Source organism: Haliaeetus leucocephalus, unplaced genomic scaffold (assembly GCF_000737465.1).
Source record: "Haliaeetus leucocephalus isolate CR32 unplaced genomic scaffold, Haliaeetus_leucocephalus-4.0 Scaffold141, whole genome shotgun sequence".
NCBI lineage: Eukaryota > Metazoa > Chordata > Aves > Accipitriformes > Accipitridae > Haliaeetus > Haliaeetus leucocephalus.
In genome coordinates, this window is record NW_010972577.1 from 593204 (window position 1) to 618332 (window position 25129).

The following is a 25129-nucleotide window of genomic DNA, read 5'->3' on the forward strand; positions in this document are numbered from 1 at the left end:
CAACAAAGCCAAGTGCAAGGTCCTGCACATGGGTTAGGGCAACCCCCGGTATCAGTACCAGCTGCAGGAATTGAGAGCAGCCCTGCCAAGAGGGCTTGGGGGTACTGGTGGATGAAAAGCTGGACATGAGCCAGCAAGGTGCGCTCGCAGCCCAGAAAGCCAACAGTATCCTGGGCTACATCAAAAGAAGCATGGCCAGCAAGTCGAGGGAGGTGATTCTCCCCCACCCCCCACTCTGCTCTGGTGAGAGCCCACCTGGGGTCCTGCGTCCAGCTCTGGGGTTCTCAGCACAGGAAAGACATGGACCTGTTGGAGCAGGTCCAGAGAAGGGCCACAAAAATGATCAGCAGGCTGGAACACCCCTCCTATGAAGAAATTTTGAGACAGTTGGGGTTGTTCAGCTTGGAGAAGAGAAGGCTCTGGGGAGACCTTATAGCAGCCTTCCAGTACCTAAAGGGGGCCTACAAGAAAGACGGGGACAAGCTTTTTAGTAGGGCTTGTTGTGATAGGACAAGGGGTAACGGTTTTAAACTAAAAGAGGGTAGATTCAGACTAGATATAAGGAAGACTTTTTTTACAATGAGGGTGGTGAAACACTGGAACAAGTTGCCTGGAGAGGTGGTAGATGCCTCATCCCTGGAAACATTCAAGGTCAGGTTGGACGGGGCTCTGAGCAACCTGATCTAGTTGAAGATGTCCCTGCTCATTGCAGAGGGGTTGGACTCGATGACCTTTAAAAGGTCCCTTCCAACCCAAACTATTCTATCATTCTGTGATCCTAGGAACATATAATAAAACCTTAGCTTTTAGTGATCAGAGTTTAGCATTATTAAAAAAAAAAATCTCCAACCCAAAAAAACAAATATCACAGAAAACGAGAAAAAATGTTTAAACTGAATTCTAGGAGAAATAAGATTCTCATGATATCTCTAATTTTCAATGTAACACTGATCAATACCATATGAGATCAATGCAGAGTATATTTCCATTGCTTTCTGCTCATATTCTTCTACATCACCTATTATCAGAAATCTTCTGGGGAACAGATATATAGATGTGACTGTCTGTAAATGTAAAGTTATTCCTATACTTGCATGTTCAATTCAGTAACAGATTAATTTCTTGCAACAAAGTTGCAATTATGTGGTTAGGTGTCTACTACAGACTCATACATGAAATTAAATGGACAGATTTTTATGCTCTGCTGCAAGAATCCATCAGCTCTTCCCCTTCAAGATTTCAGCTTCTGGTCCCTAGAACCCCTAATAAGAAAACATTGGCATTGATGAGTGTTGTGCATGTTTGTGCATGAGAGAGAGGCAAATGGGGTACTCGCATATTGTACTTCCAACAGACATGAGCACTTGATTTGATATGAAGCTGCTTCGCTGAGTGCTGTTACACAACTTTTCGTCGTGTGGAAATATTAGAGTGTAATCTTGTGATATAGATCCAGAAATATCTTCAAAATAAAGTTTTTACATATTTGCCAAGCATGGTTGTCGTACTTTTTTATTTTCAACAGATCAGATGCTACCTAGAACTTCACAATTATTAATATATTGTACCACCTAGCCTGTTATGACATTAAAATAATAGTGAGATTGCTTCAGATCTTCAGAAACACATTCTGAAGAACCATCAGTCATCTGTGAGCAGCAGATCTGTATTCTTTTTAGGCTACATTTTATAGCAATGGCACATATGTCCAGCACAAGACGTTCTCAGAGATGAAAAAAATGAAAACCTGCATATGTAGCATGCAGAGAAATCATAATACAAACTGTTCTGCAATTTAATCTATTCCCAAAGACAGAACTATCATCTTTTATTTAGTACAGAGAATGTAGATTTAGTATTATAATTACGAAGCCCTAACATTGCTAAGCAAACAGTTTTAACATCAGCCAACATAAGATAATAATACTTGCATACATGAGTACATGTAGTAAGACTGAGTTAGAGCCTGTTTAGAATAAAATGGCATCTATTTGCTCTCTATATACTCCTTTTTTACTGTGAGGCTGAATTTTGCTCACTACTTTCATTGCTGGAGTACAGTATCATGATAAGCCATTCAAGACACAACATCAGAAAATGTTCTCATACCAAGTTCAAATATGTAACATCAATAAATGCTCATTGCTAAGATACCTTAAAAATATAACTCTCAAACATGGAGGAAAATAAAAGGAAGGATCAAGATTCAGAAAGAAGAAGAATCAAACTACTACATTTTTTTTCAGTTCTGGAGGGTGAAAGGGACCAAAGGAAGATGCATAACAAAATGGTCATTACTAACAGGTAGAAAATATCTCAAATATCTTAAATATCCTTTAATATCTTTTCACAATATTCATCAGAAAATAAAAACAGAAACTGGGATCTTTACAAGATCTCTGACTTACCATATTGATGGTGCTTCTGTTCCACTGATCTCTAAGAAGTCATATCCTTCTTCTAACTGGAAGTCAGTAAAGACCAAAGCAATAGTATCTCCTGGTTCAGCCAATATGGTCCAGGTGCAATCAGCATTATTTTCATACTCAGAAGGGAAGTGAGGACTTGAAATAGTTCCACTTGTCCCACGTAGTGTCCCTCCACAAGCTCCTTCAGCTAAAGAACAGAATATCAATTACTAGTGGAGCTGCACTTCAAACAAGTGAAGCGTTGTTGTTTCTGCCATAGCAAACCCAGCTCTTCCCTTCTGCATGTAGAGTACCCACAAATATATGCACACAGAGAAACAAAATACTATCCAGGTGAACAGAATTGAACATTTTCTGGCCTTTAAACTGCAGAGATTTTTCATTTGGGTTTTTTGACTTTTTTTCCTTGTTGGTGATACAAGGCCAAACAAGGATAAGGTTAGCAGAGACACTTAGTACAAGCTGATTTGGAAAACCTGTACTTTGGCTCTCTGAAAGTGTCCACAGAAGCCTAAGAAAGAACTGGGTAGAGAATCACAGAAATACAGTTAGTCTTTCTGTTATATAAATTAAAAAATATGGAACATTTCTTTTCTAAAGATCTCTCTCATTTCTTATAACTATAAAAAATTGCACAAAAATATCCCTATAGATTTAAATGCTGTCATAAACTAGGAAGCATTAATGAACTCATATTAGCCATTCTCAAGTTTTTTGTTCTGAATCAGGATGTTTACAAATGGCAAATAAATTCAGAATGTTTTGTTGCCAGATGGACCTTCCAAGGGTCATGCATCATCAGTCAATAACATATATTTTTTTAATGGTTATTAACCAAATTTCAAAAAATACAGAGCACAGGAATTTCCTGGTAAGCCTGGAATGTTGTTTAATATGCTGTCAAAGGATTTAGCAGACTTGTACTCTTCCTTGCCCCATAAGATTTCATTAAAAGCTTTAAAGATATGCTGATTATTAGTAGCATTGGGTATTAAAACATATAATTAAAACAAAACAAAACAAAACATGTCATCCATACAATTCACCGGCATAAAAAATTAAAAATTCATCAACTGGCTTTTGGTGTGTTATAATGTGGCTATGAAAGCTACTTCAAGAGTAAGTAATTAAAAATATTTCCGCATAGGTGGATGATCAGAACAGAAGCATTTCATTTTTATCTGTTTTATCATCTTTACTTAATGCTATTATCATTAGGTATTATTTGCTTACTATAAGTGCATGTGGAGAGTTAAAAACAAATAGCTTGGCAAGGTGCATGGCACAAGGAACTTACAGTCTAATTAGGATAATAACTGAATAGCTAATTAAGACCACAGAGAAGGGTAGGAGTAGAGCTGCTCTTCTCAATCACAGTTGAAAGCCTGTCAGTGAAAGTGAGTTTTAAAGGAAGATTTGAAGGAAAAAGGATTAATTTGAATCAAAAGAAGAGGAATACTGTGGCTGGACTTTAAAAAAGGGAGACTATTAAAAGAGGATAAATAGCTAATAAGGGACTGAAACAAAAGGAAAAATTGGGAGAAAGGCAGACACGTAACAATTTCTTTAACATATAAGTATTGTATGGACCATTAATTTGACTAAAAAGAGGAGAGAAAGATGATTAAGAGATTTGAACAGGTAGTTATCTTTACTTTTCTATAAGCAAAGTAATTTTGACATAAAGAAATGTAACATAACCTTGGCTACTAAAGCCTTATTGAGTTTCATGATTTCCTGGCACACAAATTTCTCAGAGGAGGGCAGCTCTTTCTGAGAAATTTCCTATGTTACTTTCTGGACCCTGTATTTATGTGTTCTTTTTTTAAACGAAGGAGATTTAGGGGTGGAATAGGTCTACACTCCTAAAAGATTTCTTTTTGTTAGTGAAATCAGGCCATTTCTGTGATTCCTCCCTCAATTCCTGGCTTTTTATACAGTGCATATTGAAAGGGCCATTGTGCCTCTGGGGGATGAAAGGGGAAAGGAAGTGGAAATTAAAGAACTCATGGATAAAGCCGAGGATCAGAGTCAAAATTCCTGGTGCATAATACATGCAAAGATCAGAAAGGAGAACCAAGCTTTGTTATCTAATAACATCTGGAATGACTCTTTTTTCCTTTTTTTTAAAAAACTACATAGCTTTCAAGCACTTCAGATCATCATCTAACCCAGCAAAGAAAAACAAATTAACTTCATACATCCTGTGCCAATACTTCAGTACAGGCACTAACACTGAGTTATTGATTTCCACTGCGGTCATCATCAGTATCAGAGTTTGAATGAACAATGAAAATCCCAAACCTGATCATTTCCACCCTGTCTTTTTTCAGGCTTTCTACTTGTTCATATTTTGTCATAACAGTGTGGGATTGGGGTTTTTTTTTTTGTTTTTTGTGTTTTGTTTTTTTTTTTAAGAATCAAAATGTAAGAGTGTGAGTTCCAGTTAATGATGCGTACAGGTTCTACCTGTATTCTTGAAAGGCAGCAAGCAGGCTTTTACCACCCAGGGTAACCAGCAAGATGTGCAAAATCCTAAGTCAGCCATAACTCTTTGGTACCAGCCAGTTGCTGTTAAATTTTGTTATGATAACATTCTTAATGACACCATCTCCCACTGTGTTTATACTGACATTAAGTAACATGCTAGTGGTAATTACAATGCTACTCAGTGTTTCTGCTGCAGAGCCCTTAAATAAGCTTTGAGCTCTAAAGCTCTGAATTTTACAGCTGACAAGGAAGGCTTATGTAGTTGATTATTTCTGGCAGTCACATGCAAAAATCTAAATTTATACGCTGTGCATTACCAACGAAAGCCAAAGGAACTCAGGCTGCTACAGATATCTGCCCAGAGGGATGCATAGCTTTTCAATCTATTCATAACACCATTTCGAAGAGGTTTGCAAGAAATCAAGTTAGCTCAGAAATAGAAAGGGAACGCTAGTCAGGTAAGACCACAGAAGCTAACTCAGACCAGAGCGTCAGTATTTTCTTTCTGACAGATGCGGATGCATTAGGGAAAGACCACAGCAAAAGCAGCTGCACAGAATGATCTTTCCTCTGACATATTCCCCATGTTCCAGGAACCTGTGGTTTGGGGACTTCCTTCATCATAGGTGGCACCCAGGCTAAGGCAACCAGACTGTAGAATGCTAAAATGTAATAAATCACCTAAGAGTGAGCACAGGCAGGCATGATGTGGCCACACCGCTCGCAGGGTAGGAGACAAACTCTCCAGACATACGCTGTGTTTCACCAGCTGGCCCCAGAGCTACTTGGCCTCCTTGGATTGATCGCCCTTCTTGGCCACGGCCTTCTCTGTGTTATGCTTTTGACAGAGCTAGAACAGTGCTCAGGAATCTTAATGCATCACTGTGCTTGAAGTAATTTGATAGCAGATAGTGCCTCAGGCTTCATGAATTCAAACTCTAAGTGATTAACAAATTGCGTTTTAAAATGTGCAAGCAATTAATTCCAAACACTCATGGTTATTTTCAAGTTGTAAGCAACTGCACAAAGTACTGTTTGTATCAGCATAAATGACTACTTGAAGTATAAAGCTACAAATATTTGGATCTCTCAGTAGTCAGGAATTAAGTGCTCTGAATTTAGAGAATGTGCCTCATATAAAGTACACATGCAAACACATATGGCTGGCACCACTTAACAAAAAAACATATATACTGTATAGCTGTGCAGCTTAGATAAAACAGATAAATATATCCATCAAGTTAATGTATGTAAAAATCAAAAGAATCACTGAGGAACCATGGCAGTCAATGAAAAATCTTCCATTTTTCTTCAAACTAGAAAGAGTCATTTCACCAAAAATAACAATCTGACAATTTTGGTTTGCATAAATGAGATCTTGCAACACGAGAGATGCAAGCCCTGCTAAGCAGATATCCAAGGACGGGGTAAGAACAGAAACAGGATGTTACAAAACTTCCTTATTTAAATTGGTTTAGATACCTTTTGAACATTCAATAATTTTTACTGGACTTTCCTCTCCTTTCCACACAAATGCCTTCCAGAGTGCAATGTTCTGTATTCTATATGCCTTATTTATACAAAAACTAATAAAATGTTTATGCAAGTGAAAAGTGTTTATTGCATAATAACAAAAAAAAACATTTAAAACTCATCTAACCTTTCAAAATTAACTTAGAAACCAAATTTAAATTATCAGAATTGGCTACTCAAGTTCAGTTTATACTGAAAGGTTCTCATTTGAAAGATCATTTTACTACATTACTGTTGTAACATAACTGATGAAAACATAGCTGTGACTTAAAATACAAAATTCATAGTAATAAAGAAGTTTTTTTCCTGTTATGTCATTCATAGTCATTTTGTTACCTCTTTATCACTAGCAACAGAATAGATGCAATTAAAAACTTGAGTGATATCTTATAAATCATCATCAAATGACATATTGTCATTTTGAGTCACATTTTGTAAGTCTTATCAATTAAAGAAAATTGCAGCTTTAGAGGGTTCTGAATGAACCATAGGCATACATTATCTAGCATGCCTTATTAAAAATACCACTGAAACAGTTCTTTATTTATTGAGGCTGGAGAGCAGCCCCGCAGAAAGAGATCTGGGGGTTTGAGTTGACGGCAAGTTGAATATGAGTCAACAGTGTGCCCTGGCAGCCAAAAGGGCCAGCTGTGTCCTGGGGTGCATCAAGCACAGCATAGCTAGCTGGACAAGGGAGGTGACTGTCCCACTTGACACCGCACTGGTGTGGCCCCACCTCAAGCACTGTGTGCAGTTTTGGGTGCCTCAATACAAGAAGGCTATCAAACTATCATAGTGTGTCCAGAGGAGGGCAACCAAGGTGGTGAAAGGCCTCAAGGGCAAGACTTATGAGGAGCATCTGAGGTCACTTGGCTTGTTCAGTTTGGAGAAGAGAAGGCTGAGGGGTGACCTCATCACAGTCTACACATTCCTCAAGGGGGGCAGCGGTGGGGAAGGTGCTGATCTCTCTCTGGTGACCAGTGATAGGACACGAGGAAATGGAATGAAGCTGCATCAGGGGAAGTTCAGTCTGGACATTAGGAAAAGGTTCTTCACTGAGAGGGTGGTCAGTCCCTGGAACAGGCTCCCCAGAGAAATGGTCTCAGCACCAAGCCTGTCAGAGTTCAAGGAGCATCTGGCTGACACTCTTAGTCACAGGGTTTAGTTTTAGGTAGTCCTGCAAGGAGCAGGGAGTGGGACTCAATGATCCTTATGGGTCCCTTCCAACTTGAGATATTCTGTCATTCTGTGATTTATTCAATTCTTTATTAAATGGCATTTTTCTGTAGTTCATTTGTGAAAAAGTAGATTATTGTACCTCATTTAATAAAATTCTTTGTTACAGAAAACATATCTATGAAATAATCATGAATGATTACTTTCACAGATATATGCTTGGGATATTTTGGAAATGGTTAACATGAGGAGTTAGTTAAATGACTTTTTGAAATAAGGCTTTAAAATTACCATTTTAAAATGTCTTACTGACAAAAACCTAAAAACAAGCCATAGTATGTCTATGCCAAGTTTAAAAATAAATTTTAGTATGTCAATGCCAACTGTCAAACTGCTAAACTGCCAGATTCATAAAGACCAAAAACATCGCTAAGTGTTACAATGGTATAGCATTACACATTCATCAGACAACTCATTGATCTAATCTAGTTCCAACCGGCAGCCAGCTCTTTAACCATCAAAATATTCACCTCTACTTGCTAATCTTCTTTAATATTTCAGTTTTTTATAGACTTTGTTATGAAAAGGTAAAAGCCAACACCTGTGCTTCTTTTCTGCGTTTTAAAAAACAGAAACTTGTCAGAAGGTTGTGTTTTTCTTCCTATCATCACTTGAATCCAGATGTACTGCATCCCAGATAAGTGCTCTAATCAGTTTGCCTCCCTTTCTCAATTTCTTCTCTTGCTGTTGATCGACTTCACATAAATTAATACTCATTAGACCATACATCAAAGATGAATTTTCTTTCTCTCTCCAGGGTTTTCAAAGGACACTTCAAAATAATTTGGATTGCTCTCTAAGTAGAATGGGATTTATTTTGTTAAAATTTCAGAAATTATTGTGGTTTCGGAAAATAGTGTCTATTTTACATATATTAAAAAGTCAGATTTCCCACCACAAGTTAATAATATGTACAAAATAGAAACGCAGAAATTGTTGCAATTTGTTTAGGCACCTGTGGGCACCTATTGCAGCTGTAGCGCTACTTTGAACATTTTAGCTTTGACATTTCAGTGAGCTTGATCTAAGGACACCCCAGCAGGGTTGTCCCATAGTTACTCGCCCTGACAATACCGGACTCAGTGGGGGAGGTCTTGTACATCCTGGGGCTTGAGATTGGTCCATTTTTTCTTCGTAAACATTGTGCTTAATGTAGCAGCCTTTTACAAATCTTATTCATTCATATCAGTTTGTTATATTACAAAGACCTCTTCCCCCTCCATCCACACTGGAGAGGAAATCTGATCTATTAGTCAACAAAGTTATAGATTTCAAATAAGACAGAAACAGTGATGGACAAACTATTTGCTAACCTGGCAGAAAAGTTCAGCTATTAACTGATAGTATGTGCTTGAGAAAACTTAAAATCAAAACCCCAACTCTACAACCTTTTTCATGCAAAAACTTGGTCTTAAGAGAAAATAGCTAGATTAAGTAGTTTAAAAATTAATCAACGGTCTGTAATCTCTTACTCTCTCTCCCACAGAAATAAAAGATCAGTCTTCCGGATATCTTGTGAAGACTCTCTTCTTTTTCAATTAAGTATACTAAGCTTTTTTCCAGTGATATGATAACCCTTCACTTGAGAATATATATTTTTTTAACACTGATAATGATCCCTTAAAATAACAGTCTACAACAAATTAATAGTAAAGCCCTAATCTGAAGCAAAAAGAGAAAAGGCTGAATTGTTTGAGGGCAAATTAATGACTGTTGCAGATTTCACATATATTTTTTAATAATTAGGAAAGTTAATCCAGTTATTCCCAGAAGTCTATGTGCAGTTAGGAAACGCTTCATCTTTTTATGACTACCCCTGAGGTTTGTTTTTAATTTTTAGTAAATCCTTATATCTTCCTCTGATGTTAACTTTGCTTGTGTTCCTAATGGTCAGACTGAAGTCCTCTTTTTCATTCTTTGACTTTACTATACCATTCTGGGTACCTTCACTATGTAATGTTCATCTCATTTCTCACTTCTTGTTCCTGTCTTCCAGGCACTTTATTGCACAGATCCAGCTTTGACCTGGCTTCTTTTCTTTTTTTTTTTTTTATTGGGCCCCTCCATACCTACAGATACACATTAGAACAAGAATATATAAACATAACTATATGTATGTGTAAGTATATATATACATACTTATACACACAAAGACATTTATAAGAAAGAACACTTGTAGCTGTGTCCATATCTCCATTGGGTGTGATCTAGTCAGTCCTGCACTACTGTGTAAGAAATTATACAATATATCCTATCTGCTTTTCCTGAAACACTTCTCTGACTTCTTATTTCACCAGTCACAATGAGTTTCACTCACAAAGCATGTTAATGTAAACATTGCACCAATTCAGAGTATTCTGAAAGTGAACAAAATTGCTCAAGCAGGAATCTGCCACGTCACTCTAAAAATTAGATTTGGGAAAATATTCTCAATTTATCATGTAATGTGACATCAATAAGAATTGTTGGGAAACTGTATTTTCCTTTCCCTTTTTTTTCCTTTTTTTTTTTTTTAATAAACATGGATAAATGATGGGGTCAGAACATCTTTTTCTCCTGTTTAAACTTATAAAATCATATTTGCCTGAACTTCAGAGGCTGAGAAGAAATTACATCAGAGAACTACTTCCTACCTCACAAGGTATGGATAACACCAAAACCATCAATTTCTCTTTGCTAGATGTTTTAAAAATGTCAGCTCTGAATCTCTGTATTTAGTTTATCTTACTCTATATGGAATCATAAATTCTGCTTCTTTTCTCCCATTATCCATTCTAAGAACACCTTCTTGATTATATATTCTCCACCAAAGCATTTCTCCAATAATATTTCTTAAATCTGGAGCCTGATTAATTATTATTTGATCCTTTTGGACCTTTCTGACATATGATCTCTTTTACTGGTTTGTCTTCTTTATTTATTCTTTATTTTCCCTCCAATAATTGGGTGTCTTTTTAATGATAACATATTACATGTTCTTCCCCTCACAGCTATTTTCATTGTGAGAAAAAGCTTACCATTGTAATATCACTAATCCAATTTGTATTCCTAATGTTAGCTTCATAAAAATCTAAACTCATGCAACTACAATCAACCAGGGATTCTCAAAATTACTGAGAATTGAGAACCTAATTATACCAAGTTCGTTTAGAAGCAGTCACATATCATAAATCAGCTATTAGTGGAGTTACTGCAGAGAATGAAATTAACTTTCAAAATGTTTCAGACTTGTACTGCACAGTATTTCAACCTCAAGATAAAGAAGGCAAATGTTTTGGGTGACGATATTATGGTAGCCAAGATTGAGAGAACAAAGACTTTTTTAATTCTCAGAACAAAACCCAGAAGAATGGAATTTCAGTGGGCCATTGATTCTCCCTGTCAATTTTTGTAAGCCACCTATACAATTTTTTGCAGAAACTTGTGGTAAACTTCTTGGTTAGCTTCTAATAGCAGAAAAGTCCATGGCTGCTCTTACTTACCATATGGAAAAAGACGACTAAGTTTTAATAATTACCTCATCTTTTCAGAAATTGTCTTTGAACTTTTTTGGGGGGGCTGTTTTCTCTTTTGGGGGGACTGGTTTCTATCTTTTTCAGTTTGGAAGTTGCAGTATTTTCACACACCAAAAAATCATAGTTTATTCAAAAAACAGAAAAAAAAAAGATAAAGCAAATGTCTTGACAGTCAAAGTATCTAAACTTTCTAAAATTGCCATTGACTGCACCTTTGATTTCTGTTCAGAGTTCATTCTAAGCCGTCAATGAACCTGCAGTACAGTTCAGCTCCAGCACCCTCGGCATGGCTATACTTTTAAGAGAGAACCTCTGAAACTGAGTAGCAGCCGGAGAAACAAAATGGCAGATAGAAAAGTCAATGCTGTCTACAGCTTCCTGAAGGCTTAGTAATTCACTAGGAATTTTTCTAGCAGAAACAGCATTTATATGGTTAGATAATGTATAAATTACTGGACACCAGCTTCTTAATGCTTCTGAAAACATTAAGCAATAAAACTGCAGAAAATAGTAATTTCCCAGCATCAGCAAAGCTAGGGAAACATACCCTAGAGACCAAGGTTGTTATTTTTTAGTATATAAACCATGTAACTTTATTTAACTCTGCTATATTATCTTCCATGGATGCCACGAAATTAGTTTACAATGACAAGAAAGAAAAACACCATCTAGAAACAAAACTGTAACAAAAGGTGCTTTCATAGAAAAGACCAAGGTTCTTAGAGAAACAGCAGTGGAACATTTCTTGCTTGAAGACATAGTGAATGGAAAGGGCTACCTCGTGGCATATGTTCCAGACTGATAAAATGAAATAAAATAAGGAATGTCTAAAATCCCTCATCAAATCCACATTCTACATGAACTCTAAAAAACCACTGAGGCAATGGCTCAGCTCACATAAATCATTAACTGTTAAATAACTTTTCTGTTACGGTTGTCATTTCTTGACAGAAGGTACACAGAATTCTTTGGATTTCATGTAAGTTCTACAAGGAGTTTAGGACACTGCCTGAGTTTTTATTAATAGGTTAAATTCATAGAGTTACAGTGATGAACAAAATTTCAGTCCTGTTAGAGACATTTGTATGCAGCGAACACTGCCAAAATGGGCAGTATCTGCAGAAACAGAACAAATATTTAATAGACACTGACAACGCCATGAACTTACAACATGTATATTTTTCTGAAACCTGTTTACTACCTCATATTAGAAGGAAAAAAAAACAACAACAAAACAGAAAACAACATCTAAGATCAGGCAACTGAAAGGTTAGAAAATTTTTGTTTTCTTCCTGTTTTCGAAGACCTTGTAAAAGAAATCTTTGTGGCATACTGATTGAAATCAAATACAAACAACAGACATGACCCAAATCTCTGCTGTTTTTTTGATTATTAACTCTTACATTTGTTTTGGAGAACAGAAATTTCTAAAATATTTCTTTGCTGTGAGGAATCATATTAAGACCCTTCAGTCACAAGAAACCTTCACAAATTATTACAGAAGACAACAAATACCCTTTATTGCTCATCCACATGGGTACCAATAATACTGCCAAGGGAGAATTTGAAAAGTAAAGGGTGTCCAGAGGGCTTGGGATTAGGCTGAAAAGCATGGGAGACCAGAGGGGTTCTCCTTAGTGCAAGAGGAAAAGCTCAGGCAGGAGAATCAGATTCCTGCAGAACAACACTTGACTAAGCAGCTGGTGCTGGGCACCAGGGCTTTGACTTCTTTGACCACAGGATCATCTTCAAGGAATAAGGGCAGCAGGGGAGACATGGGATCTGCCTGGCTGAACGGGGCAACAGGTTCGCTGACCTAGCAAGGAGAGCTCCAAACTGTTTGTCAGGGATGCAGGCCAAAACCTACAGGTCCAGGGAAGAACACATGGGACGAGGCAATGAATGTTTCTCTCCCTCCCCCTCAGAAAGCAACATGACTGGAAGCCCAGTTGAAGTGTACGCAAAAATGTGCTGCATGGGAAGCAAACTGGACAAACTGGAAGTGCACATACAGTCACTCAACTTTGGTGTCATCAAGATTACAGAAACCTAGTGGGACAGCTCACCTGACCGGAGGGCTGCAATGGATAGACACAGGCTCTTAGGAAAAGCAGGAAGAAAAGGAGAGGCTGCACCCTACGCAAAGTAGGATCTTGAATGAACAGAGCCCTTCTGCAATAACAGGCGACAGGCTCATCGAGCTCCTGCGGGCTAGAATGAGAAAGGGAAGCCAAAGGGGACATCATTATGGTGAATATCTGCTGCAGACCACCTGATTAAGAAGTGGTCAAAACCTTTAAACAACTAGAAGTTTCCCAACCACAGGCTCTGGTTCTCATGGGAGGCTTTAACCATCCCAACATCTGTGTGGATGGCAGCATAGCAGAGGGCAAGCAATCCATTAGGTTTCTGAGTTCACCGGGAAGAATGTCTTTAATGCAGGCACTGGACAGGCCAACTAGGTGTAGAAAAAAAGAAGCACTCAGGTAAGTAGTATTCAACAGCAGCTATGGTTACAATAACCATGAGCTGAAGATCCTGTGGGAAGCGAAGAAGATAAATAGTAGAACCAGATTTCAACTTATTTGCAAAGTGGTAGACGGGCTCTCATGGGCTGATGTCTTGAAGGGCCAAGAGGCCCAGAAGAGCTTGTTTGTCTTCAAAGGCAGCTTCCTCAAAGCTCAAGAACGATGTATATATATATATGTACATAAATGAATAGGCATAGCAGGAGGCTGCTCGGGCTGAACAGGAAATTCCTGACTGAGGTGTTTTAACTGAAATGCAAAGCCCCCTCCCCCCCCCCATAACAGTGTACAAAATGTGAAAGCAGGAATGAGCTACTTGAAAGGAATATAGAAGTGTTGCTCAGGAATGCAGGGATAGAAGAAGGAAGGCCGAAGCTCAGATTGAATGAAAACTGGTGAGGAATGTGAAGAGTGGTCATACTAGAAACCATTCTATAGCTATATCAACAACAAAAGGAAAATGAAGGACATGGTGGTGCTGCTGCTCAGTGGGCTGAGTGACCTTGTGATGAAGACATGGAAAAGGCTGAGGCACTCAATGTCCCCTTTGCTTCTCTCTTTATTAGCAAAGGGTGCCCTCAGGCCTCCCAATTCTCAATAAAATGCAGAAGTTTTGGGAAGAAAAGTAGTAGCCACAGCACAGGAGAAACAATACAAGAACCTATAGAAGTAAACAGGATATGTGCAAGTTCATGGTACTTAATGGAATGCACCAAAGGGTTCTTGGTGTGTCACAGTGTGTGGCTGCTCTGTGTCATCTTTGAAATGTTATGACAAGCAAGGCTGATTCCCAATGACTGGGAAAGAGGTAATTTTTCATTTCTCATTTAAAAAAAACCCCAAGGATCCTAGCAACCGTGTATCTGTCAAGTTCACCTCAGACCTCCAGAAAATTATGGTGTAAGTGTTTATGAAAACCATTCCCAAGCACACAAAGGACAAAAAGCTGAACAGGGGCATCCAGCTTTTGCCAATGCAAATCATCCTTGGCTACCTGACTTCTTTCTTTGACAAAAATATTTAGCCTGACGTTAACAAAGTTTTCACAACACAGTTCCCCACTATATCACTGTAGTCAAACTGAGGGCATACAGACTGGATGGGTGGGCTATTATGTGTGTGAAAAACTGACTGAACGATCAGGCTCACATAGCAGAGGCCAATAGTTTAAAGTCAAGCTAGTGGTCAGTGACTTGCAGCATTCCCCAGGGATCCAAATTGGGGCTGAATTTTTATAATATCTTCACCGTGAGTCTGCAGTATGGGATTGAATGCACTCTGACAAGGTTTGCAGATGGCACCCTGAAGGGCAGGACTGCCATTCAGACAGGCTTTGACAACCTGGAAGAATGACAGGAATCTTATGAAATTCCAAACCAGAAATGCTAAGTCTCATACCTAGAACAGGATCATCCTATACCTGGAACAGGATCATCCCATGCAAAAAATATTTTCTAAGTGGCAGCTCTGACAAAATGACCTGAGGTCCTGGTGAAATAGAAGCTGAGTCAGTGGTGCACTTTTGCAGCACTGAAGGCTTACCTCGTATTGGGTTGCATGAGCAAGAACATAGCCAGCAGCTAAAGAGCGAGAGTTAGACCGAGTTCATCTACTTGACACTCAGGAGGCCCCATCTGGAATGCTGTGTCCACCCTACGCTCTCCCAGTACAAAGGAGACACTGGCATTGACAGACCAGAAGTCCAGAGAAGGGTCACTAAGATGGTTAAGATGATGAAGAACATAATGTATGAGACTAGAGAATGAGGGAAATGGATTTTTCAGCCCAGACAAGAGGAGGCTATGAGAAAATCTAACTGTACTGTTTAATTTAGGAAAGATGGAGCCAGAATCTTTTCATAGGTCCACAACGGCAGAAGAGGAAATGGATATAACCTGTAAAAAGATAATTCAAACTGATCATGAAAATGAGGGCAGCTAGGCACTAGAACAGGTTCCCAGAGAGGCTTTAGAATCAACATCCATGGAGATATTAAAATTTCAAGTGGGCAAAGCCTTGAGCAACCTGGTCTAACTTTGAAGTTATCCATGCTTTAAGCAGGAGTTGGACTCAAAGGGATTGGTCCATCAGATGTCCCCTTCAAAGATCATATGGTTGAAGATTTCAAGCTTCTTCCTGGCAGAAAGTTTCCAAAAGTAGAAACTTGCAAAAGCATTTGCCAGGTCCTGCTGTTAAATTGCTATAGCTATCCCCTGCGTAAATGAAAAAAGATCAGTAGATAACATCTACCTCTGAATGTAAACTCTGGAGAGTCATTGCTTCTGAATTGTGATTATAGTTTTAAACGGTGTAGATTTTTAGACAGTACATTAGTACTTTTACATTTAGAAAGTAAAAAAAACCCACCTCAAAATAAATTTATTTAATCTGGTGGTTTAATATTGTCTTTATAATTTAAAGATATTTCATGTCTTCATTTTTACCTCTGCAAAAAGGAACTGGAAAATCCCATGATGCACCATTTCCAGGACTCACAATACATGTCAACATCGCATGGCCTTCAAGGATGTAACCAGAGATACAGCTATATCGGATTTTATCTCCAATGTTGAATCTGGTTCCATGAAGTACTCCTTTAGGTATCTCTCCTGGGTTGCCACAAGTATGACTAGGTAATACTGTCAAAAGAAAGAAAGAAAAATGTTACGGTTAAATGCTGCAGAATGAAGTAATAAATACCTGTCAAACAATTGTAATTAAATAATTGGGTTTATTTTCATTTTTTAAAACAGTATTCCTTATACAAAAAATGGAGAAATTAGTCTATGAAATGTACTTTCACAAAAGATTTCAGTTGGTAACAGATATCCCAACTTTCAAAGCTAATTTCAAACTCATTTCTTGGTTTAACACTCCTTCAGTGAAGTTCTTTACAGATCTATTTTCAAATGAAATATCCTATAAACTTTGCTGTTTCTCCCAAAACTCTGAATGAAGTAAAAGAAGTTTTTATTTAATTCTTTTTTTGTAATATTGCAAAAATATTCGTACATCATCATTATGGATCCAGGCAGTAGACGGCACTTTACGTACAGTTTTCATTTTACTTGATAGAATAGCAATTTAAAAGGATCCAGTAATTAACTGGTCTCTGACAGTAAACTGAAGTCTAAAGTGTATTAAAGAAGTTTGATTTTCTGCTTATTTTCAAATTACTCCAGGTTCTAGAAAATAAATTAAGTCAGTCTTTGTTAATGGAAACAGAAAATATGAGGGAAACAATGACTAAGTAGTAACATTGGGCTGATATGAATGGACATAGTTATTTTCTTTTTTATTGCAGAAAGTTACTACCATTTGTAAGCATTAGTTATTTGGAAGAGATTGTCTTAACTTGTTATCAGTTTAGAGATGATACTCCTCCACCCAGGAAAAGCAAAAGTGTGTGTTGGGGAGGAGGAAAATGGAATTGTTTTTGTTCTCTATCTCATTTGAAATTTATTAATGGCATGCCATTCCTTTCATTGAAGTAGTACAAATTAAAATTTTTTAATTTCCTTTAGAGCAGAACAAATAAGTGCAGGAAGCTGAAATATGTCATGAACAGAGCACAAAAGATAAATGTGTTCATCAAAGAAATGGTGGTCTGAAAAGCTCACATGTAATTCTGGTATCTTTTCAGAAACTGCATGTTTCGTGGACAAATTCTTTCACCCCGTACTTCTCTCTTACCTTACTCTACCCATCTGCAGAATAAACATAACCATACTAACCTCACTAACCTGCATGTGGAGAGGATTAATTACTCAATACATGCACATCCTCAGAGTGTTGTAAAGCATTATATCAATATATCAATGCTAATTAAGCCCCATTATACCATGTAAGTTCAATTATTGAATGCACACCCTTAATTCATTACTCAAACAGTTAGTCACACTGGCATTTAAATGATCATAATTACACTTAAGTTACAACCCAAACTACACGAGAAAATTTTGAAAAGGCCAAAAAAAGGCTAAAAAAATTAAAAGAGCACTTTCACTTACAACACCCTTTTATGAGAAAAATGCCAAAATCTTCTATAAATATTAAGACGGTAACAAAAGCCATATAACCCTCTAATGAATGATGAGTTAGATGAATGTTCTACCAATGTTGCAGATCAGAGATCTAACATTTCTGTGCATTAGAGGAACTACTTAAGGTTGCTGAGCTAGAAGCAAACAATATGATACCCACACTTCTTCTGTGCTGTTTCAGCAGCCTTAATAGAATAGGATATTTATTTGGATGTGCTCATTCACATTGGAAAGATAGTCAGTGTTTGATTCACATATATGAGAATGAATACATACAAAATAAAGTGATTTTAAGACATCGGACTAATTAGAATAAAATAAAGATACTAATTTACATTCCAAAAAGTTGGCAACAATGATCCACTATATGCTACAGCATATATTGCTATATGCTATTATATGTTTTATAGCACTATTAAAAATGCTACCTCTCTCTTGGCAAATTTCCCCCTTTTTGCTGCTTTAGTCATGGTAGGTTAACACAGGTAATTTTGCAAGACAAGTCAAACAAATAAAAATTTGTTACATGCTTTGACACAGCAGAATACCAGCAGCTGAAACAAGAATCTCTCTTTCTGTTATTTTTGAATCAAAACATTTTTACACAACACTGTAATACGAAGTAGTTTCCTCATAAGATCTTGTGTATGCAGGAATATTTATACAATCCAAACCTCAGTATTTATTTTTATGAGTGGGTGTGCTATGCGGAAGAAAAATGCATTATTCAAAGATACTATGATTTCTGACAAACTGCATTCCCAAGGAAAACACATCATAGCAAATCTAGGTCTGCCATATACATGATAACTGGCACTAGCTAACTATTGAAACTGTATTGCAGCCAATCAGTCTTCTATCTGTGTAAAGGTCTCCTACAATATGATGTTTTTCTGCCTTTTCTTACCACTACATCTGTCAAGAACCCCAGAAAAAATGGGACTTGGCATCCTGAAACTGGCATGCATTTTACCACAACCTCCTAAAAACCAGTAAAAGATGAGTCATCTGAGAATGACAGCCATGTTCAATAATACACATAATAGTTCACAGGATTTCACTATTTGTCAAGATCAAGCATTCAGCGGCATTATTTATGTGCTTTTCTAAAACTCTGATTGAAGTACATTGAGGTAGCTGCACAATTTCATCTGCACAGACTTTACTGCTTCTAGTCTGGACCTAAGATGAATTACCCTTTGAAGGTTCCTAACAGTAACCAAAATAGTTTACTCTTCGGATTATGAGAGTTCTGGCTGACCAAAGCTATCATATGTCCATCAAGCTTTAACTTCATTGCCAAGTTTTCAGTAAAAGACCCGTATTTTTCTGTAGTGTTACTGAGGTCTACTGTCAATAGGATTGAGAATCTGCAGTCCCTTCCTGAAGGAAGCTCATAGAATCACCAGTGCCACAGCATCTTTCATTATCAAGATGTTTGATTCATGAATTTGATGTTCACTGTGTATTGAGAACAATTATAAACTATACTACACAGAAGCACTGAAGGTAATGGATTTCTATATTGACCTAACATTACAGTGTTCTCAGATAGCATGCTTTATCTCATTTTTCTTCACTCAAGTCCTTTTTAGGTTTTGGAAAAAAAAAAAAAAAAATTACAATGTTTGGAAAGGAATTTGTTTAGTCTTGGTACTTTAATAGCAAAAATATGTATAGTGGGGTAGCCAAGCAGATCCATCTCCTGAGATTTCCTCCTCAAGAGTCTATCTTCACCATTACGACAGACCTAAGAGCCTGTGTGGACCTCACTTCCTAGCACAGATCAATCTGGAGCACTGTGCAGTAAGATTTATTCATGAAATTAAAGCTGAAAGATAGGCCTTCCTCATACATTACCTGTATCATCCTAGACAGTTGAACTGTTTGACAAATGCACATAATCCAAATCCAGAATGCAATTTATTAATTAGATAACATGCCAAAGGTTTTAACTCACTATTTAAACTAACTTTTTTTAGAAAAGTATTCAAAACATCGTAATCTATAATTATGAGACAGTGGCAGAAGGCTACACCACCACAGGACTGGAAAATGTAGTAGAGAAATGGCACCATTTTTGACAATATATCAATAATCAATTAAAGGCTGTTAAATAAACTCATATGTAACAAATTACTAATTCTGAGATGGCCTGTATCAGATTATTTATTTACACAGCCTTTTTAATACTCTTTCTGAAGCTAAAGTCCGTATTTATTTGCAACGCAGGCCACTTCGAAGCATATTCACAGCACCTTAAATATAGACCTTTGCTTAAACAAAATCCTTTCCTTTCACTTATGGAGAGTTTCCTTTATTTTGTTGGATATATTAGATTTCATCATTTACCCCTTTCTATCATAACAGAGAAATCACCTAAGATTAGACAGCAGTGGTTGATAATGAAAAAAACAAAATATAAATGGTAGCTATCATTGAACTGAATACATTTTGTAATTACTATTTTATTCCACATCTTTTTTCTTACTATGGTAAGTAAGTTTTCTTACTATGGTCATCACACTAGAATGCAAGTCTTTAAATACACAACAAGCAGTGCCTATACATTTTTCCCATGTTTACTTCAAACCCATCATAACAACTACTGGCAATGTAATGTCCTGTTTTGGTAAGATTTTTTTTTTGTACTTTGGTTTAAAAGGTCAAGCTAAAAAAAGGTACTTTCTAATAAATTCTGAAGGTTTTGAGGTCTCTGGCAGCCCAACTCCTATTAATTTTTACATGAATAAGGCATCTAGATCTGAAATCAGTTATAAAACTATGAAAATTAACTTCCTAACCTTTGCTGAAAGCACTGTTCAGAGGCTCAATCTGATGATGATTTCAGGAGAACATAATGGATTTTTTTTTTTTTTTCTCAGAAGTCACGATCATAAACTAGATTGCCAAGATCGCCTAGAGGCCTTAACAGCAAAAAGCTCACACTGCTTATGTCAGTTAAAGATAACACTGTCACCCTTCTGTGAATCAGTTCCTCAGCTTTTATAGGCCAGTGACACACATGGTAGTCAGAACTTGACAGCAACAATTCAGAAAGCAGCTTAATTGAAATTAAGAAAAATAGGAAGGGGAAAGAGGAAAGAAAGGAGCAAGACGCATGTTTTTCCTTCACTTATTTCAATAGCTTTACAAGATTTTAGAAGGATCTATGTTATTTGTTCTTTTTCCTGTTCTTTCTGAAACAACTGGAAAAGTTTTCTGGGTTGTACCTAAATTCAGCCAAATGCAAACTTCCCCACTTCTTGCTGTTCCATAGTCCCTCTGTTACAGTCCCCTATGTGTCTCCTAACATTACCTTCTTATATTGGTGGCCACAGGCAAAACCACATACGAAGGAAAAACCTTAAGTCAGGAGGAAGTTAGAGAGTCCCTTGATATGGTTGACAGCTTTGGAATTACAACACTGGGAGGAATTTCAGAAGCTGTGTGGAGAAAATTAGGGTTACAGAAAATTTCAGGGCATATGTCAAGATGTTTAATAGGTGTGATGCACAGCCCATGATACCCTGTCCCCACGGGTACTGTAAGTGTTATACTTTGCGGTTTCATGTATAAATAGAAGATATACATACAACTGTATTTCCAGAGTCATAGAAGAAGAAAATAATTTTTGAGAAGGGTAATAATTATACTCTTTATGAAAACAGAACAAAATATGCTAATAAATAGGCAAGGAAAAACCACTAGATTTTCTTGCAAGAATGGCACTGAAACTAAAGTCTCTGCTCCAACTCAGAAAAGCAACTTCATTTGAAAAAGAACTGTCCTGATTTCAGCTGGGATAGAGTTGTCTTCCTAGTAGCTGGTACAGTGCTATGTTTTGAGTTCAGTATGCGAAGAATGTTGATAACACTGATGTTTTCAGTTGTTGCTCAGTAGTGTTTAGACTATAGTCAAGGATTTTTCAGCTTCTCATGCCCAGCCAGCAAGAAAGCTGGAGGGGCACAAGAAGTTGGCACAGGACACAGCCAGGGCAGCTGACCCAAAGTGGCCAAAGGGGTATTCCATACCATGGGACGTCACATCTAGTATAGGAACTGGGGGGAGTGGGGGCGGGGGGATTGCTGCTTGGGGACTAACTGGGTGTCAATCAGCAGGTGGTGAGCAACTGCACTGCACATCATTTGTATATTCCAATCCTTTTATCACTACTGTTGTCACTTTATTAGTGTTATCATTACCACTATTAGTTTCTTCTTTTAACATTCTATTAAACCGTTCTTATCTCAACCCACGAGTTTTACTTCTTTTCCCAATTCTCTCCCCCATCCCACTGGGTGGGGGGGAGTGAGCGAGCGGCTGCGTGGTGCTTAGTTGCCGGCTGGGGTTAAACCACGACAGGAACTTAGATTAAAAAAAATTAATACCCTTTCAATCTACCAAACTGAAAGTGCTGTACTGAACAAAAGATGGACTTAGGAAGATACTTATATGTATATACACGTAAAAGTACTTTCTCTAATAAATCTGTTCTGGAAATAATATAGTGCTTTTTTCTAAGGAGTAAGTAATGAAAATTGCTTTGAAAAAATAATTCTAAAGAGTTCTGTAGAACTGTACTTGCCATTTCTACTGAGAAAAAGACTACAAAATCAATATATTTGATTTTTTTTTAAGTTTCTAATGTCTTATATTAAACTCCATTACAGTACATTTTGACCTTTCTGTTTTAAATAATTCCAAATATTGAATCAATTGAAAAGCATGTAATAGTTCACTGTCAATTTATTAAACAACTTTGTCCTTTCTATTTCCAAGAGCTATGTACAATGAATAGTTAATTGATCTACCAGCGCTGATTTCCGCATTAGTATGGAACACTCTAGATGCATGTAGGTCATTTGTCAGAGGACAGTATCTTGACAGAAACTGCACAGTCTTACCCTCTGCAAAATTCTTCTTTATTCTCAAAACCAACATGGCCTACAAAATTGCTTCCACAGATATGACACTTTTTGGAAAGCAAAAGAGACAAAGAAGCTAGAGCAGGTTGCCCAGACCATGTCTGGTTTGGTTTTGAGTATCCCCAAAGATGGGTACTCCACAGACTCTCTGGGCAATCTTTTGCAGTGTTTGATCAATCTCACAGAAGAAATAAATAAATATATTAAAAAAAAAAAAGGCTTTTTCTTATGTTTAAACGGAATTTTCTGTATTTCAGATTGTGTCCATTGCCTCTCATCCTGCCAGTGGCCACCACTGGGAAGAGTCTGGCTGCATCATCTTTACCCCTACCCAGAAGGGAATTTACACATGTCAGTAAGATTCCCCTGAGCAATCTCTCCTTCAGGCTGAACAATCCCAGATCTCTGTCTCTCCTCGGGTCAGATGTGCCAAGCCCTTAACCACCTTTGTGGCGCTTTGCTGGACTCACTTCAGTACGGCCATGCCTCTTTCTTGTACTGGGGAGCCCAGAACTGGACACACCACTCCAGGTGTGTTCTCACCAGTGCTGAATAGAAGCGAACAATCATGTCCCTCAACCTGCTGGGAGCGCTCTGCATAATGCAATCCAGAAGGTTGTTGGTCTTTGCCACAAGGGCATACTGGTGACCTGTGGTCAACAGGTTGTCCCCAGGTTCTCTGCTGAGCTGCCTCCTATCTGCTCAGTCCCCATCCATTACTGGTGCCTGGGATTATTCACTCCCAGGTGCAAGACTTTGGATATCTCTTCGTTGAGCTCTATGAGATTTCTGTTTGCCTATTTCTCCATCCTGTCAAGATCCCTTTGAATGGCAGCCCAACCATCTGGTATATCAGCCATGCCTCCAAGTTTTGTATCACCTGGATAGTTGCTGAGCATGCACTCTGTTGTCCAGGTCATTAATGAAGACATTAAACTGTACTCAGCCCAGTAATGACCCCTTTTGTACTTCAACAGTGACAAGCTTCCAGCAAAAGGAATATCTTTTCCAGATTTTAACTTCCACTTCAACAGCAGGCTGGAAGAACCAACATGGAGTCACTAAGGGAGAATCATGCCTGACCAATCTGACTGCCTTATGTGAAGAGATGACTGGTTTAGAGGACTAGGGGAGAGCAGTGGATGTTTTTTACCATGACTTCAGCAAAGCCTTTGACAAGGCTCTCCATAGTAGCCTTGTAATAGATCCAGTGGAGCATGAAATGGATAACTGGACTGCAAGGTAGGGAGAAAATTGGCTGGACTGTAAGGTTCAAAATGTTGTGACCACCAGTAAAGAGCTCAACTGGCAGCCGGTTGCTAGTTGATTCCTCAAGGGTTCATACCAGAGCTGATATTCTTTAATAACTTTTATTGCAATAGGAGATGGAACAAACCCTCCTCGAGTTCAGGATGACACCAAACCAGGGAGCAGTCCATATTGGAGGGCAGGACTGCTATTCTCCAGGCTGTCAAGATCCCTTTGAAACATCGTGACACAAATATCATGAAATTCAACAAAGGCAAATGCAAAGTTTTGCCCCCAGGACAGCATAACACCATGCAACTGTACAGTGTGATGCCAGCTAGCTGGGAAGTGGTTTAGCAGAAAAGGACCTGGCAGCAATGTGCTCTGGCAGCAAAGACCCCCAATTGCACCCCACGCTGTAGAAGAGTGAAAGAGCAGCTAGCAGACCAAGGGAAATCATTCTCCCCCTCTATATTGCGCTTGTGAGTCCATGGCTGGAGTACTGTGTCCCGTCTGGGGCTTTCCAGTTCAAGGAGGACTTTAACATACCGGATCAAGTTCAGTGGAGGGCCAGCACTATGGTCAGGTGGCACTGGGGCACTTGTCCTCTGATGGGAGGCTGAGGAAGCTGGGCTTGTTCAGCCTGGAGAAAAGACTGCTTTGGAAAGGGGAGATCTTAATCCTGTGTCCACAGAGAAGTGTAGAGAAGAATTTTCTCAAAAGCGCACAGTGACAACATGGGACGTAATGGATGCAATTTGCAACAAAGGAAGTTGCATTTAGAACTTAGAATGTTTGGGGTTTTTTTCCAACTTGAGAGCAGCCAAGGATTGAAATAAGTTGCCAAGAGAGATTGTGAAATCTGTCCTTGGAAATATCCAAACCATGACAGGACAAGACCCTATGCAACCTCATCTAACTTTGCTCTTCTTTGGTGAGGGTGAGTGGGTGTTAATCAAATGAACACCAGAAACCCTTCCCAATTTAAATCAGTCTATGTGTCCATCTTCAAGAAGGTTGCTGACAAACAAGCCTCTTTACAACCACTGGCAGCTCGTGATAGTTAATCTGATTATAACTTCTTTCCTATTTTTTATCATCCTGAGCTTCAAGTTTACTGTTGACTTTGATTATATGCTTCTGGAACACAGATTATGCAAGCACAGACAAAATGGTAAT

General features: G+C 38.0%; 1 protein-coding gene across 1 annotated transcript in view; it reads right to left on the reverse strand.

The window, feature by feature from the left end:
• LOC104827832 (CUB and sushi domain-containing protein 1) overlaps nt 1-25129 on the reverse strand; it is a gene marked incomplete at its 3' end in the record, with an annotated part of 962107 nt that overhangs the window by 593197 nt on the left and 343781 nt on the right. The window contains exons 4-5 of the mRNA XM_010561097.1: nt 16176-16370; nt 2409-2616 (exon numbers count right to left, since the gene is read on the reverse strand). Coding sequence (XP_010559399.1) covers nt 2409-2616; nt 16176-16370 — 403 coding nt within the window. The remainder of the gene's footprint in view (nt 1-2408; nt 2617-16175; nt 16371-25129) is intronic.